Consider the following 18,977-nt stretch of genomic DNA (forward strand, 5'->3'; position numbering starts at 1 on the left):
TTGGCCATACAAATAGACCACGTGACCCCCCTTTGGGGCCTGGGCCTTTACCATGTGACCCCCCCCCCCCCCCGGGCACGAAGCTGGATCCGCGCTTGATTGGTCCCACCACAAGCGAGTAAGCGATAAGCTATCGGCGATAGAAAAGAACAAAAGATAATCGCTCCCGTGTAAATAAAAGAGAGAGCGACGAACTATCATCGCGTCTCTTATATACGAGTAGCATCCACCATAACGTGTAACTTATATCTGCGTGGTGTAAGTAAAGGCATGTATGATTTAGGCGGTGACTTTGTGTATGGCCTCGGCGACGTAGTGTACGTTCTTGTTGCAGAGGCCGGCCACGGAGATGCGGCCGTCCTTCGTGAGGTAGATGTGGTGCTCCTTGGTTAGCTTCTCCACCTGAAAGGAGACGGGTAGCAGTTAGAATTTTCTACACACGAAATGATACGGTATTTATATACCTACTGTCTGTACACGATCTGGCAGGAAAGCATGGTCGAGTGATAAACGATATAACGTCAGGCCGTCCTTTTCGCCCTAATTTGTAAGTGCGATAGGGACGCTGAATTTCTTTTTTAAATATTTTGTAACACCTATATAGGGTTCACATTTCATACGTTTCTGGCACAGGATTAGAATGTTAACATTTGATAGTTCTATTTTTTATGCAAAGCGGCAGTTGTGGATATCATATCCGAGCTTTGAGCAAAGAATTTACGCATGGACAGAGATGGAGGCTTCCAAACTATAGCCAGCGGGAGAACCGAAGGCAGAATCAGGAAGTAAAAGAGCTGAAGACGTGGCTATATCAGAAAGTTAGTGGATCTTAGACAATAATAACATAGATTGAAGGCATCATACCTGTTCATCGCAGAGCCGGCGCTTTCGACACATTTGCGGAGCTCCTTACATGTTGGGACACTACTTCGACACATACTGAACCTTAAAGCGGAACACTATTTCGACACATACTGAACCTTAAAACAGGGGTCTCTAAACTAAGACCCGCAATAACGAAGCGGGAGAACCGAAGGTCGTTCAATCCACGAGAAGTGAGAGCTGAAGACATGGTCATATCCAAAATGTAGAAAACCTGAGTTACACCATAGATTATATGTATATAAGTAGATCATACCATCCCATACATTAAAATGCGACCGCCTGAGAACGCGCATACACTACGCCACACATATCAGTAATCAGTAATTTATTGCAAATTCATAGGTACATAAAGTTATTACAGTATTTATTTTGTGGACAGCTATGAACCCTGTAAGGGCACTGCAAATTTGTATCCTTATTGCTAGCTTACTATCTAAATTCTAATTAGTAAACTTATTAGTCTTATTACTAGATAGATCTATATTTATAACTATACAAATTACAGTAATATTTATGAGATCTCTTTTAAATTTAATGTAGTTTAACTTTCAAAAAACTCTTGCATATTATAAAAGGTGTTTTCTAATAAATATTTAGTTAGTTTTTTGGTGAATACTTTGTCTAATTGACATTATGACATAGATGGCGCCACAAAAAATGCCTTGCTGCCATCGATTATTTGTAGATTGGCGTTAAGTGTCACTTTCGAGCCATAAATCTATGTCAAAAGTCACACTTAACGCCATCTACAAGTATAATCGAACGCTACAAGACATTTTTTTTGTGGCGCCATCGATGTGTGGCGTAATGTATGGTCGTTCTTAGGCGGTCGCATTTTAATGTATGGGATGGTATGATCTACGTATATTTAATCTATGGTTACACCATACCTGTTCGGGCTTGAGGTGAAGCAAAACATGTCGATCGATTTGATCGGTGATGTGTTGCCAGGGCAGCTTGGAGCCGGCGCCCTTGACGCCTTTGCGGAGCTCCTGGCACATAGTGAACCAAACAACAGTGGTCTCTAAACTCGCGGGAGACCTGTCAATTAATCCTCAAGAAGTCGAACTCCTGGCCTAGCTATGTCAAATTGAAGGCATCATACCTGTTCAGGTTTGAGACCGGTGAAACAGAACATGCCGATCCCGTGATGTGTTGCCAGGGCAGCTTGACATTCGGCGGCCTTGTGGAGCACGATGGGGCATTACTCTAGGACAGAGTACCTATGGAAGATAGCCCCTTGGATAGGAGAGACAAAAGGGTCTCATTATCTAGTCTACGATAAAGGCGGAAGACCTGAAGGACAGATCTTTTTCTTGCGTCAATAAGCTTGAAGATCACATCATACCTGTTCAGGCTTTAGGCCGGTGAAGCAGAACATGCCGATCTGGTCGGTGATGTGTTGCCAGGGCAGCTTGGAGCCGGCGCCCTCGACGCCCTTGCGGAGCTCCTTACACACCGTCAACCTCAGTTAAGGGCTCTCTAGACTACTACCAACAGTATTGAAGGCGTCATACCTGTTCAGGCTTGAGGCCGGTGAAGCAGAACATGCCGATCTGGTCGGTGATGTGATGCCAGGGCAGCTTGGAGCCGGCGCCCTCGACGCCCTTGCGGAGCTCCTTACACACCGTCAACCTCAGTTAAGGGCTCTCTAGACTACTACCAACAGTATTGAAGGCGTCATACCTGTTCAGGCTTGAGGCCGGTGAAGCAGAACATGCCGATCTGGTCGGTGATGTGATGCCAGGGCAGCTTGGAGCCGGCGCCCTCGACGCCCTTGCGGAGCTCCTTACACACCGTCAACCTCAGTTAAGGGCTCTCTAGACTACTACCAACAGTATTGAAGGCGTCATACCTGTTCAGGCTTGAGGCCGGTGAAGCAGAACATGCCGATCTGGTCGGTGATGTGTTGCCAGGGCAGCTTGGAGCCGGCGCCCTCGACGCCCTTGCGGAGCTCCTTACACACCGTCAACCTCAGTTAAGGGCTCTCTAGACTACTACCAACAGTATTGAAGGCGTCATACCTGTTCAGGCTTGAGGCCGGTGAAGCAGAACATGCCGATTTGGTCGGTGATGTGTTGCCAGGGCAGTTTGGAGCCGGCGCCCTCGACACCCTTACGGAGCTCCTTGCGCATCGTGATGATGCGGTCGGCCATCAGCTTTACGTCCTTCAACCTGGAATTATGGAAGAGACCTCTTTAGAAACGTGTGTAAGATTCATGTTGAGTGTTTATTCAATGAGTTGGCAAATAACCTAAAACATTTTCTTCTTCTTAGTTGTATACCCTTGCCAGAGTAGTTCATAGTACATCATCATCACAGGCCTTTGCGTCTATTGCAGACGATTTACACATTGCTGCTTCGACAAAGGGTTTAGTGACTGTGGAGGCCCATTCGCGAGCGGCACATAGTACAAATCGCGGTCAATGGGATAGTTGTTGCACAATCCCTGTCCGTACATAGTGCACTGTATTGAACTTCACAAGCCCAATAATGGTGTACCATTTAGTTCGTTTCGTGAGCGTTTGTGCATTCGGATACGCATACAGAGGGTTGGAGTACATGACGCGGATCATGGTCTTGTGCTGCGACATGATGCTGGTATACACACTCACCAGTGTTCCTTGAGCTGCTGGTCGTTAAGGATGGTCTGCACGATGCGAGCGCCGTACAGAGGAGGATTGGAGTACATGACGCGGATCATGATTTTCAGCTGCGACATGATGATGCTGGCGGTTTTTTCGTCGCCACAACAAATGGTCAGGGCGCCGGCACGCTCGCCGTATAGACCTGAAATGAGATTAAGTTTCTATAAATTATTTTAAAATTAATAAGTGGAGAAGACTGAGCAGGAAAGCAGACCCTGGCGCTAGGCCGGGAAAACGCTAGGTTTAAGAAGATATTTTTTTTAATTAGCCTCTTTTGCGTCCCACTGCTGGGCAAAGGCCTCGCTTTCTCCACTCGACCCTGTTGTCAGCATTTTCCCACCATTTTGGGTAGAATGCGTCCAGGTCGTCCCGCCATTTCCTTTTTGGTCTGCCCTTTTTTTTTATTACGATACAAGTGCGTAAAAGAGGAAGTTCGAAACGAGTGGCGATAAATTAAAACACGACCGAAGGGAGTGTTTTAAATCGACACGAGATACGAATTTCCTTTTCGCACGTGTATCGTACGACGTTTTTCAGTACAGATGGCCCTCCGAAGTTTCGACCTGGCATATAATGAACCACTTCTCGCACTAGTGCGTAAAAAAAACACCATCTGTACTGAAAATTGTTTTTTAATACAGTTGCTCAAAAAGTGCCCGTTTTTTGGCTGTTTAGCGTGCGAGAAGTTGTATTTTACGAACTAGTGCGTAAAAAGTATATACGTTCCATTTTACGACTACTTACAGAGCTGTTTTCATATTAGTCTAGTTTACTAAGACAGAATAAAACTATAAACATACTATTAAGTGATTAATATTTAAAACGTTAATATTTCATATGTAATTGTTTACTTTTGGTCATACTAAACATAATTTATAAAATGTTTTATACTTTGAAAAATCGGTCATAATGAGTCGTGTAAACAGAACATGATTGGAACGAAACGCGTCTTCTACTGTCAAAGTAGAGGCGTCTACCATGTTTTAACTTAATGCACGTTCAAAAAACCTCAATATGTTACGCGATTTGTCATAATTATTTTACGTTATTTGCAATACGTCGGGGCATAAATGGATCGATTAAATTAAAATGTAGTTGTACATTAAACAATCGTCCCAAATCGTAAATGTTTATGTTTTTATGGCACCCAATGAAATCAATTATGTTAGATGAATAGCAAACTCGAAAATATGCACGCAAGTTTAAAAGCTTCAAAAATACGCCTTTGAATTGTCAAATAATCCGTCAATGTCCATGGGAAAATTGATAGTTCGGATTGTTTTATTTCGTTGTAAGTAAGTAGTAGTGTTTTTTCGCAACTGTATTAAAAAACGTCGTTCGTCACACGTGCGAGAATGTCATTCTTCACTCGTCCCGAGATTTGCCACTCGCGTGCCGCTCGTGGCAAAATGTCTCGGGACTCGTGAAGTAATGACATACTTCTCGCACTTATAACGAAATGTACTATTTACTACTCAGAATCACGAGCCCTTTCGATCCTACTAGGTAAAAAAAGCGTCTCAAATTTAATTTTTCCACTTTGTTACTATTTTACAAACACTTTGTACAGGGGTTATAGAATAGAATAATGTTTATTCAGGCAACACACATCGTTACATTACAAGAACAAGTACAAAGAAACAATTATAAAATCTAAAAGAAGAATACAATACAAACAGATGAAAGAAAATGTGAAGCTGAAATGGTCTCCACTCAGCAATGCAGTTGGCACGACTAAGCGTTGCCAACAGCGCTGGTATTCTGTTACAAAGTGGAAAGGATGCAAAATAATAGAAAATTTTGGAACCATTTTTCGAAAGGGCTCGTGATTCTGAGTAGGAAAAACATAAAATTTACCTACTTTAGAAAAAAATGTTTTTGGTGATTGTTCTCGAGAAAATGCCCAGGTGTGAACAGAACGCACCTGCATTTGCATCAGATATTTTCTTCTGAGTATCTTTCTATTCAGTTATTTTAATTATGAATTTAATCGATAATTGCAAGCGTAGGTCATGATCGCAATTCGCATCTTCAGTCTCTGTTGCCTAGCAGACTTATCTAAAATATCTACGCCACTTCATATTTTCAACGGGTGGTATTTTCCTTTACAATATATTATTAGTTTCATAACAGTTATATGTTATTGTAATGTTGCTTATCTGTTTACATTTTTGACCTGGTTATCATACAAACGTAGTGCGTCACAGCATTCTTAGCACAATTTAATTTATCAATGGGTCAAATCAAATTGTATGGTGATTTTTCTATGGAATAACGATAACCTTAAATAAGACTCCATAAAACGACTGACAAACAACCATGGGTTATATAATGTTTGTTACAACTATTGCTTAAGATGTAACTAATAATCCATACTACTAATATTATAAATGGGAAAGTGTGTGTCTGTTTGTTTGGCCATCTTTCACGGCAAAACGGAGCGACGAATTGACGTGATTTTTTAAGTGGAAATAGTTGAAGGGATGGAGAATGACATAGGCTACTTTTTGTCTCTTTATAACGCGAGAAAAGCCTAGGGCAAAAGCTAGTAAATAATAATACATTGCTAGCTTGATAACTAGCGCTACTACACCTACCTAGCAAGAGTATAAACTGTAATGTAAGTTACGTAAGGAGAAGAGTATTGTTGAGGACTATAACAATATAAGCCTGACCAGAAATGACTATTGTCAGGAGGGCGCTGTTATTCTAATGTATGGGCTGACAGTTCGGTGTAGTATGAAGAAAATAGATCTAATTAAATTCCGCAACATGGTCATATATTTCTGATCAGCGTTCGTAGCCGAATGGCATTTCTCCGACGCCAAACGAAAACGAAACGCCGCGCCAGTTAGTCTGGCTCTGTCGCACCAATACGCACGAGCGATAGAGATAGATATCTACTAGCGTTTCGTTTCGTGAACGTTTGTGCGCACCCAGGCTTTACCTCAAAAGTCGTAATAGGTAGGGTTTCGGCGAAGGCGTAGTTGTTGACGTCACCGGTCGCGAAGCCTTGGTATACTAAGTCCTTCATGTATCGCTAGATGGCGCTAGCAGTATGTAAAGCTAGATGGCACTGGTAGTACTCACCCATGTTCTTAGCGAAGCTCTGGGCTAGCATAACCTGGTGTCCGTCCTGTACGAACTGGCGGACGGCGAAGGCGTCGTTGTTGACGTCACCAGTCGCGAAGCCTTGGTATACTAAGTCCTTCACGTATCGCTAGATGGCGCTAACAGTATTTAAGCTAGATGGCGCTGATAGTACTCACCCATGTTCTTAGCGAAACTCTGGGCTAGCATGACCTGGTGTCCGTCCTGCACGAACTGGCGGATGGCGAAGGCGTCGTTGTTGACGTCACCAGTCGCGAAGCCCTGGTACGCCATGTCGAAGAACGGGAAGAGGTGTTTCTTCTTGATGAGCTGTGACATTTAAAAACTATTAGAAACGAGGACTTTCTAATGAGAATATATGCAGTGGTGGGCAAAGCACGGCCGCCACCGGTCCTTCAAAATAGTGTGTGATATGGCCAGCATTGTAGTAAAACATGAATTTTTAATGTAAATCTGACGCGCCTCTAAAATTCCTTCATATTTTTGGCCCCCAATGAAAAAAGTTTGCTCACCACTGTTCTACCGCCCGAGAGCAGTAACGGACGAACGGATATAGTATTAACAAAGAGGATCGAGTATTATAGAGAGTTACTGTCGAAGTAAAATGTGTAATCACAGTGTATAGACTGCCATCTCTTGGCACAGGCTTAAAACTTTTGAACCTCAGTTTTGACAATTTGGCCCATATTATTACCTTGATATGTGTTAAAATGTCAAATATTAGTATTAGCGCCATCTAGCTGAGCGTACCCCAAAGGTGTAATGCCATCTAGGCCACCGTACCTTTTTCTGTATGGTACTGAAGTACGTTTTTTTCTTAGACTTTATCTGTCTATACGGAGTTATATATGTCTTTGGTATTAATCAGCTTTTAAGCTAGGCTAGCTTTGTTTACTGTATGCTTTAGTGGCGTCTCCTACAAATACAAATTCTTTATTAGTCGAACATAGGTGTATATGATATGGTTACAGGTATATATTCTTGTTTCACTATGTCGTACCCGAGGGCATACGAAATTTTCGTGAATCATTGATAATCCTAAGCAGAGCTTTGAGTTATATAGGTTCGGAAAACTGTTTTTTTTTATAAAGATCGTTAATTATTTAAATTTAGGTCTATTTCAACTCGTATGACTGTCAAAAGGGTCAAAAAGGGACTGTCAATATAAAAATTCATTATTCAAGTAGACCTGGCAACAAGCATCTTCGAATTATTACTTAATAACATCATCTAATTCATCAGCCAGCAAATTATCAGAGCACTATAGTCGAACCGGTTCTTAACCTACACCTCTGACCCGAGAAGATACCAAAACTCGGTGGGATCATTGTTTATAACCAGTGATTGGAACTATGATAGAGTGCTTATAGCCATGAAAATATTAATATCCTTGTGAGCAATTCCCGGCAACTTTGTACATAGCCACGTCAGCAAATTTTAATTGATCCTATTTTGTTACCAACATTTAGTAATATAAGTCGACTTTCGTAAGATATATACGGGTTAATTGTTATAATTAAGAAAATATAGATACTAGAGAACCTTAATGACGAAATAAAACTTAATAAAATCTCAATTCATCAACAAAATCTTGGTAACAAAATAGGAATTAATAAAAACAAATTTAACTTTTTCCTTAATTTTTGTACAAACTTTTCGAGAACTGCTGTTCTAGTAATTAATTGGACATCTTGGATTCAGGTATATAATTAAATTTAACACTGATCTGAAAATAAAAATCTTGGTTTTCTTTTTAATTTATGTGAGTTCTAAGGTTTTGTTAAAGTTTTGCTCCCATAGTTCCGATCACTCTTTATAACAGATTACCTACATGTTACATAATATTTTGGATGCATGAAATATAGACGCTGTGTCGAAATAAGGTACAGATAATATAATAAGACGTGATCATTACCAAACATTCTTATCTGAGAAATCTTTTTCACCAGTAGCGAATTAAATACCTATTCGCACATTTATCGAAGTGCACCATTTACGACTCATAATTGTCGATAAAACTAAGCCACGATTTTAGTGATATGACTAATATTAATATTGTAAGTGTATGTAAGAAGAGAATAGAAGCGTTGGGCAAATAAACAAGATATAGGCCCATGAACTTTTTATCTATTATACGAACACTGCCATTCTTCCATAAGAATTATGTAATTTATCAGTTGTACTGTAAGAAATACTTCATAAGCACACACTGCAAGACGAAAAAAAGCACTTCGACACATACATACATACATGTATAATACATTGATAACGTAGTTATATCCTTACATCTGAATTACCACAAAAATAAATGCCCTTCCCGGGATTCAAACCCATTAACCATTTATCAGCATTATTCTGTATAGTTCTAGTCCCACTCACCTGAGAAAGCTCCTTCCATTGCTCCTTGTTGGGGTCGACACCGGTGGGGTTGTGCGCGCACGCGTGAAGCAGGATCACTGAGCCATCGGGGATTTTCTGTAACACACAAATAAACTTAGGTCCTGTCTGACATGCCAATTTTTACCCTACTCGTCTCAAAGGCGGGTCCAGATTCGTACTTTCACGTGTTCAATGTATAGCAAACCTAGGCTCCAAGATGGGATGGGATGCCATGTCTCTTCGTAATACCAAAGTGAAGTTACCTATCCGATTTATGTTTCTTTAAAGTCAGATTTCTGAAGTAAGCAACGTTTTCAAAGACGACCAGCTTATTTCTCTGAAGATTATTATGTATTCTGTTTATCGCAATGCTAATATTCTGCCACGTGCACCTGTTATCTAACATGAGACCATATCAAGTGCAATTAGATCGCTGCGGTTGACATACTTCTAACTCTCGTAACTATGCAGCGAGGTCACTCTCGTGCGGTCAATTTATTAGGCACAATTGTTTTGCAAAGGGACAAACCTATTGATATGTAGATCGTGAAATATTACGTGAATAATAGTAGCATAATTTAAATGTAACTAACATATTATGCTTTACATTTTACTACAAAAACTGTTTTTAAAACATATCCCTTTTTAAACGTGGACGAGAAAGGTGTGGTTAAATTCAACATGCATCAGGCATTGTAGATGTAGGTATCAAGGGGATAAACCGATTGTGCCATTTTTATCAAAGTCTTATCTAATATCGCGTCAGATATTAGGTAAACTTGTGTCGCTTAACTTCAAACTTAGGTAAATTCATTCTGCTATAAGGTTGATTCTTTTTCAGATTATATATTTTACATTATACACAGATTATTATTTATACATAACCAGCTTTTTCCCGCCGCTTCGCTCGCGTTAGAAAGAGACAAAAAGTAGCCTATGTCACTGTCCATCCCTTAACTATCTCCACTTAAAAAATCACGTCAATTCGTCGCTCCGTTTTGCCGTGAAAGACGGACAAACAAACGGGGACACACTTTCCCATTTATAATATTAGTATGGATGAATGAATGAACCTTAGGTGGTTGTCCTGACGTGAATTTCATACAACTTTATTGACATGATATCTCGTCATACATAGCTTGTATGAACTTCAAACCTTGACGTGTAGTTAGTTACTTATGCATATATCTCGCATAATTCTACAGAAATACCAGTTACTCTTTAATATTAATTAATATCTCATTTGAAAAAATGGGAAAATTGTAGTCGATAGCTTGTTTGTGTGCGTGACCATGCGTGACCTTACACTGTCCGTGTAAAGCAACATGGCGAAGTCAAGTTTAATCATAGCGAACACAGATGTCATCTTAACACAGGTAACCTAACTATTTAGTAACAAATTTCCTCAATAGGTGGCTACGGATAAAATTATCTCATTACAAAATAGTGAAACATATTTTACATTGCAAAAATACTCCAGTAAAATTGGAACCATTCATTCGTACAAGTAACTATGTAATCGGATGTCAGGTAAGATTTGCTTCTTTGATAGTTTCCCGGAATCTTTTTTAATCACTAACCAGTTTAAGACCTAGATTATATGTAATAAATTTACAAGATTAAAATTAAAATTAAAGATTATATATATTTTTAACGCATTATCATTGATTTATTTACTGAACTAAAAGATTAAAATATTTATAGGAGCATTATCATTACAACATTACATAATAATTGTGTCCGGGAACGTGCGGAGGGCACTTTATTTGCCATAGACAACTTATGCATTTTTCTGCATTTATTTTTTCCTACTACCGCTTGATTTTGTTTCCGTTTATGTCAAAAGTGTCAAAACAGTTTCAAAATATTGTAAATTTATTGCAAATAATCTCAGACATTTAGTTGAAGTGTTATTTGTTCTTTGTTATATAACGGAGAAACGGAGGGTGGAATTTTTTGTATAATAATTGTATATAGGTAAGTAGTGAATGACAAGTTATTGTTTAAATAAATGTCACTGAACTTCAAAACCTACATTTTTGCTTTCATAACATCCGATCTTTCTTCGCAGATTATAGATTTGTCTGGTCAATTAGTTTGCCCCGAACACCGCTATGGGCAGAACCACAAAGCGGCGTACAAAAAACATACGTAAACGACGTAAAGTAGGTACAAGCTGCCTTACAATATCACTATCACCATAGCACCAAATCGTATGTACTTTTTTTACTATCTTTAATTATGTATACCAAATCATACAAAACCTTTACTGCTACTTACGTACGTTGACGCACTTAATGCAGTCTTTACTGTCCAAATCATATATACACAAGTAAATGATACCTCGCAAATACCTTATTGTAAATTTAATAAGTACATTTTCCATGTACGGATTTTTTTTTTATACTACGTCCGTGGCAAACAAGTATACGGTCCGCCTGATGTAAAGCGGTCACCGTAACCTATGGACGCCTGCAACTCAAACAGTGTCGCATTTGACTACATTTTCATACTTGTGGGCGTTGCTCGCGTTTCTTAAAATTTTGTTAATTTTGTAATGCCGACTTAGGGTTCTGTAGTCAACTAGGGACCGTTACAGTTTCGCTATGTCTGTCCGTCTGCGGATAAACTCAGTAACCGATAACACTAGAATGCTGAAATTTGGTACCAATTTATGCATATCAATTACGCTGACAAAATGTTTTAGCCTCTCGGTGTAAGTCACAAAAATATTTCATTATACATAAGTATTTTTCATATTGCATGACATTAATAAATATGACGATTTCAGGAAAAACCTGGCTTGGCGAAATGTTTTGTATTACTGCTGAAACGTCAAACGGTTCAACGAATGCAGAGTAAGTAAATTGATACATTTTAGTACGACGTTTTAGTAGACGAATTGATGATCCTTGATCGTTTGACACAATCAAAAATATCTAAACACCGTATGTTAATAGACCTAATAAACCGTAGAATAAGTTTATATAATGTCTGACATACTTCAGACTCTATTTAATCATAATTTAAACGTCAATAACGTCATCACTGTCTTCACATTTTGTGCACCAACCACAGAACTTAATTTAGATAGAAGAAACAAATTCATATATTTGTATAGGGGCCGAGCGTGTCAAATTTTGTACTGAAGTTGATTCTTGCCTGTAATTTTAAATATGTCTCAGGCTTTTGATTGTTCATAATTTTTGTGTTGTTGCAATTGAATATCACGTAACGAGGCATTTTTTATGTTTTGGTTGACTTCAACTTACAAAAATTGACGCCCGAAAGCTGCAAGCTGCGAGTAAAGACGGACAACTCAGTGGATTTCACCGAGTTCATTTGACACGCTAAGTAGATACGTTTGCTTGATCTATGGTATATATGACATCTGTGGCACCAACTGATGCGAGCGAAGCCGCAGGCGAAAGCTAGTAGGTACCTAATCATTTTGTGTGATCGATTTTTGTAAGTGTTTCAACAGGCCATATTACTTACACAACAATATTTTGTGTAGCTTAACTTCAAATTTATCATACGTGATACAAATTACTATGTCATTCAAATTGTATAGAAAAGTTTTTCGCAATTTGTGACTTTTGTAGCCGGAAAATTATTTTTGGCCCCAAACAAAGCTTTTGATCCTGGATAGGAATGGGATCGATTGCCGTCAAAAAGAAAGTTTGTCAAAAATGCCCTTTTTCTCGCAACCTGTATGTTTTTTCCAAAATTGGTAAATGCCATTTTTCACCAATTGGAAATTGAGGGAGTGGTGTCCTTAGACCATTTTGCCGTAGTATCATGAGATCTCCTAGCTGCCCATACTGACCCGCTATCAAAATACAACCTGTACGAATATTGCTAATATAATTTTATTATCAAACTATGCATATTTTCCTTTTGCAATGTTTGTGTTTGGTGACCAGTAGGAAAAGTATGTAAAGTAATACCAGCGACTTTGCTCCTTTGCTGTGGCGATGCTGCTTGGCAAAATTGTTCTTTGGGTCAAAGTGATCCGATTTAGCATATTTGTCATGAAATCGCACGTGACTTACCCTCCACAAAGAGAGAGGGAAAGGGCCGGTTCCCTCGGTGAAATCTATGCAATGTTTCTTCTTGTTCTTAGAGTCTAGGGCAAATCATATATCATTTTCGTGTAATGTAGGGACGACGCACTTCTGAAAAAAACGTTGCACCTATTCATACAAAAATAACGACTTTATAACAAAATAATGAATTTTTATGTGTTTCATGGCAACAGTTGTGGCAAAATGCGCCGCGACAATTATCAATAAAAACAACAGGATAGGTTATCATAACTCCTCAAATTTTAAAGGCATAGATATAGTGATTTCTGGGTTTTTATAAGAACATTGACATTTGGTGCAGTTGAACTGCTGATGATGATCAGAACGGAACTCTTCAAATCTGAACGGCACACTTATAGTGGCTCTAGTATTTGTATAAGAACAGCTTGCATTTACATTCAGAACAGCGACATTTGGTAAAGTGGAACTGCTGATGATGGTCAGAGCGGATCTTCTCAAATCTGAACGGCACACTTATAGTGACTTTGGTATTTTTATAAGAACAGCATTCGCTTACGTACAGAAAAGTGACATTTGGTGCAGTGGAACTGCTGATAACGGTCAGAACCGAAATCCTCAAATATGAACGGGACACTTATAGTGACTGGTATTTTTATAAGAATAGCATGCACTTACGTCTAGAACAGTGACATTTGGTGCAGTGGAACTGCTGATGAAGATCAAATCGGAACTTCTTAAATCTGAACAGCACACTTATATTGGCTTTGGTATTTTTATATTATAAGAATAGCATGCATTTAACCTCAGAACAGTGACATTTAGTTATGTTTATTAAGAATATTGAGTTTTCAAGTCAAATTTTATAATCGGATTCATGAGCAATTGTTGAGGAAACTCCTCAAACCTTAACGGCATACGTATACCTATTCCATTTGTGTTGCCATCAAATAATTAAAGTATTATAAGCAATTTAAAAAAAAACCTATATATTTCTACATGATCCAACAATTCCAACATTCGCAAGTAGCTTTCACCAGAACCCCAAAGGTGGCGGTTTTTTTTCTTAAAAATTATTAGGATTACGCACAAAAGGAACCCTTATGGTGCGATTCTGTCCGTCTGTCCGTCTGTTGCAGTAGCAAATTGGTTCAAGGTCATATTAAATAAGTCAGAGTAGTGGTATTTGTCATTATACTCCGCAATGAGACGTTAGGAGATTTTTTTTTCGTTAAGTTTTTTAAATACTTTTGAGGTTTTAAGTGACAAATAGTAATTTTGGTCAGACTCGAGTTTTAGTGACGGGATCATATTATATTGAATGATATTTGATGAAGTGGCGCTGCTGATGATGATCAAAACGGAACTCAGACACAATTAGTTTGTATTTTGTATTTTTATCAGATCATCACAAAGACTTAGGTACATCGAAAATCGAAACATTTGCTGCCGTGGAACTGCTGATGATGAACAGAACAGAACTCCTGAAATCTGAACAGCATACTTACAGTGACTTTTGTATTTTTATCATACAATGAGAACTGAAATTTAAAAAAGTGACATTTGATGAATCCGAACTTCTGATGATGATCAAAACGGAACTCTACAACGACGCATAGCTCAGATCAGGAAATGTGTTCTCTTTGTTATGTTTATTAAGCACGTTGAGGTTTCAGGCCACATTTTTCTCAAGCTCGTGTTGATAATGGGATTCATGAGAAATTTAGGGAACCCCTCGAACCTTAACGAGACGAAGAACGCACGTTCATGTATTGACTATTGCATTTCAGTCCAATAATGAAAGATTTAATACCTACATTAAGAACAGTAACAATATTTGATGAGGCGGAACTGATAATGATGATGATGAGAATATAAGCTGCTTTAAAACTTTTCTATATGATTGCTAAACAATTTACCCGTCCGGTCTTACTTTTTAACCGACTACTTTCCTGAAAATAATTAACCGACTTCTTTCCTGAAAATAATTAACCGTCTTCTTTACTGAAAATAAAGAAGAATGAGGTTATACATTCGGGTTCATTTTATGTATGTTACCCGATTACTACGAGACCAGTGATCCTATTTCAATAATTCTTTTTTTGTTTGAAAAGAGCAACCTCAAAGGTGGTCCCATATTAGTCTGGAGCACAGATGTCATATATACCATAGATCAAGCAAACGTATCTACTTAGCGTGTCAAATGAACTCAGTGAAATCCACTGAGTTGTCCGTCTTTACTCGCAGCTTGCAGCTTTCGGGCGTCAATTTTTGTAAGTTGAAGTCAACCAAAACATAAAAAATGCCTCGTTACGTGATATTCAATTGCAACAACACAAAAATTATGAACAATCAAGAGCCTGAGACATATTTAAAATTACAGGCAAGAATCAACTTCAGTACAAAATTTGACACGCTCGGCCCCTATACAAATATATGAATTTGTTTCTTCTATCTAAATTAAGTTCTGTGGTCTGGAGCTGTTCTGATGATGGAATCCATGAAGAGTTAAGGGAACTCCTCAATCTTTAAAAGCACGTGTATTGTGATTTCCGTGTTTTCTTAAGCTTAAATGACGCTGATGATGATGATTATTTTTATAATAATTATTTTTTGAATAATATATTTTGACTGGTTACTCCGAAACCCCTGATTCGATTTGTATTTTTATTTTTGTTCGAAAGGAGCTACGTTGGTCCCATGTAGCTGACAGGTGTAGATGACATCCATGCAGGTCAGGCCACATGGTCTAAAAGTTTGCCGCGCAATGTACCTGCTTGCATAGCGCATGAACTCGAAATAAAACTTACATTCAGATTTGATTTACATTATGTACACACACACATCAAAGACTAACCATTTCTAATGGGGTGGCAACGCGCATGTGACACTGTTTGAGTTGCAGGCGTCCATAGGTTACGGTGACCGCTTTACATCAGGCGGGCCGTATACTTGTTTGCCACCGACGTAGTATTAAAAAAAAAAACAAGTCCAGTATTCCGTGATCATGCTGCATGCATGCATCAAAGAGTTAATCACGGGCTATAGGTACAAGAAGTGCACATTGAAAATGAAAATGAAAATATTTATTGATAACAATTGTTATAATTATGTCCATATTTTGTTGCCTAATATTTATGTCTCTATAGCATAATTTCTAAATTAATCAATTTAGTACAATTTTATTGTATTACTTGCTACATATATATCAAAATCGTTAAATACATCATTAAATTGCAAGTGGAATGTCAAAAAACAGTAATTTGCGGCAGAAAAATTTGTAGTTTGACATTATGTAAATTTATCAATTTCCGCTACCTTAAGGTTGTCTGGAAGAAATCGCTCTTTAGCGATAAGACCGCCTGTTGTTTACCTTTGTTCGTGTTGCTTCCTTGTTTTGTATTGTTGTATTTTATCAAGGTGTGCAATAAAGAGTATTGTATTGTCTTGTAGTTTAAATTTACTAGTTGCCCTGCTCGACCTAACCAAAGACTTCTGGTGGCAATAACCTAAGGTAACGAACCCAATCATGGACAGTTTAAGAACAATTTTCGCCTGTCTTTGATATTTCACTGATAAGTGTAAAAATTTTTACCGCTAAGCGTGTTAAATCTTGAATTTCCTATCCTTCTTTTACATTCCAAGCGTATTGCAAAATAGATACTCTTATTGGTTTCTTCAAAGTTAAGAAATTAAAACTAGGTGTTTTTTCTCCAATTGTGGACGGCAGTGGCAGTTCTCCAGTAATGAATCCCCCATTATGGACAGTGAAATAAGTTTATAATTTTACTTTTAAAGCCAACTGATACTCAATGACTCAATTTTATATACCATAATAAAATTAGTTTGGGTTATTTAATAAATAAATAAATATTGGGGACACCTTACACAGATCAACTTAGCCCCAAACTAAGCAAAGCTTGTACTATGGGTGCTAAGCGACGATATACATACTTAAATAGATAAATACATACTTATATACATAGAAAACATCCATGACTCAGGAACAAATATCAGTGCTCATCACACAAAATAAAATGCCCTTACCGGGATTCGAACCCAGGACCGCGGCTTAGCAGGCAGGGTCACTACCGACTGAGCCAGACCGGTCGTCATCTTTAGATCAGACTTTAACAGATTGTTTCTCGTTCGATCGTCAGATTTTAACAGATTGTTTCTTGTAAATTTTGGTTTTGTAAATTGTTCCTTGTCCATCATAGGAGGTACGCAGTTTTTCGATTCCAGTAATGGACACTCTCAAAATAACGCTATTTCTTTAACGGATGATTTTGTTATTTCTGTTATGGTAATAAATTAAAAGTATTTTTTTGCGCTTACCTTTTTAAAAACCGGCCAAGAGCGTGTCGGGCCACGCTCAGTGTAGGGTTCCGTAGTTTTTCGTATTTTTCTCAAAAACTACTGAACCTATCAAGTTCAAAACAATTTTCCTAGAAAGTCTTTATAAAGTTCTACTTTTGTGATTTTTTTCATATTTTTTAAACATATGGTTCAAAAGTTAGAGGGGGGGGGACGCACTTTTTTTTCCTTTAGGAGCGATTATATCCGAAGATATTAATATTATCAAAACACGATCTTAGTAAACCCTTATTCATTTTTAAATACCTATCCAACAATATATCACACGTTGGGGTTGAAATGAAAAAAAAAAATCAGCCCCCACTTTACATGTAGGGGGGGTACCCTAATAAAACATTTTTTTCCATTTTTTATTTTTGCACTTTGTTGGCGTGATTGATATACATATTGGTACCAAATTTCAGCTTTCTAGTGAACCCTAAAAAGTACCCGCATAGTTTCGAAATTTCGACACCAGTTGTGGTCGTGCTAGATATCATCTTTGGTTTTTGAATTAATGTAGATAATGAATTTCAAAATATTTATTTAGCATTCATTTGACCGTCAAATTAAACATAAATATAGTATGGTGGTGCCAGGGAGAACCTTCCGGTACCTACTAGGAAGATTCTCCCTGGCACTACCATACATGTAGTACAAAAAATAAATTTTTTTTCGTGAATTTGTACCGTAACATAAATAATAAAATAATCCGTGGTCGTAATTACTGTATACTGCTACTGCTGTATAGTATCACACAAACAATTTCACTCAAGTGTATGACTTTTTTTAGCTGATCATCAAGCACAAACGTCGGTGTCAGATGTCCATAACGGACGTGTACTCCCAAAGGACACGAGGCAGCATACAAATCAATAAAAATAATTTGTATATAAATGCAGTAAATATAATATTGATGTTTTTAAGTATACTACAAACCATGTAGGTATGTTCGTCTTCAGTAAAGATGGTGCTTTTTTTACGCACTAGTGCGAGAAGTTATTCATTATTTATATGGCAGGTTGAAACTCCGGAGGTCCATCTGTACTGAAAAACGTCGTTCGATACACGTGCGAAAAGGGAATTCGTAACTCGTGTCGATTTAAAACACTCCCTTCGGTCGTGTTTTAATTTATCGCCACTCGTTTCGAACTTCTTCTTTTTCGCACTTGTATCGAAATGTACTATTTTTTTAAGTTATGATAACATAATATGAAACCAGATTACATATTCATCAATGAATATAGAGCAGCAGAAGTTCGGTAGCGGGCAAGGTGTTCACAATGATCCTAACACGCTGTTATTGTCTTAAAAATAAGATCGTGTCAAGTTCATTTTGAACACCTTGCCCGCTACGGAACTTCTGCTGCTGACTGTACATAACTTTAATATCATTCGAGCGACATTTTCAAAATATATCAATACTGTCTACTATTATAGGGCATTTTTGCGAGAAGAATCACCAAAAATATTTTTTCTAAGATAGGTAATTTTTATGTTTTTCCTACATTCTGAGTACACGAGCACTTTCGATTTACTTAGGATAAAAAAC

At 38.0% G+C, this 18,977-nt stretch overlaps 1 protein-coding gene and 1 long non-coding RNA gene across 3 annotated transcripts in view; one reads left to right on the forward strand and one right to left on the reverse strand.

The window, feature by feature from the left end:
• LOC125227261 (aspartate aminotransferase, mitochondrial) overlaps positions 1–18,977 on the reverse strand; it is a 28,006-nt gene continuing 9,029 nt past the window's right edge. Inside the window, exons 5-10 of one of the 2 annotated variants that reach the window (XM_048131522.1) lie at positions 9,024–9,119; positions 6,803–6,953; positions 3,501–3,675; positions 3,012–3,060; positions 2,741–2,842; positions 1–402 (exon numbers count right to left, since the gene is read on the reverse strand). In XM_048131522.1, coding sequence (XP_047987479.1) covers positions 280–402; positions 2,741–2,842; positions 3,012–3,060; positions 3,501–3,675; positions 6,803–6,953; positions 9,024–9,119 — 696 coding nt within the window. In that variant the 3' untranslated portion in view covers positions 1–279. Of the gene's footprint in view, positions 403–2,740; positions 2,843–2,909; positions 3,061–3,500; positions 3,676–6,802; positions 6,954–9,023; positions 9,120–18,977 lie in introns of both variants that reach the window. The other variant, XM_048131521.1, reaches the window with a different exon arrangement.
• On the forward strand, positions 10,781–18,475 carry LOC125227263. The gene is made up of 4 exons (XR_007177165.1): positions 10,781–11,000; positions 11,095–11,236; positions 11,815–11,881; positions 18,219–18,475. It is a non-coding gene; the product is annotated as an uncharacterized LOC125227263 (long non-coding RNA).

Source organism: Leguminivora glycinivorella, chromosome 6 (assembly GCF_023078275.1).
Source record: "Leguminivora glycinivorella isolate SPB_JAAS2020 chromosome 6, LegGlyc_1.1, whole genome shotgun sequence".
NCBI lineage: Eukaryota > Metazoa > Arthropoda > Insecta > Lepidoptera > Tortricidae > Leguminivora > Leguminivora glycinivorella.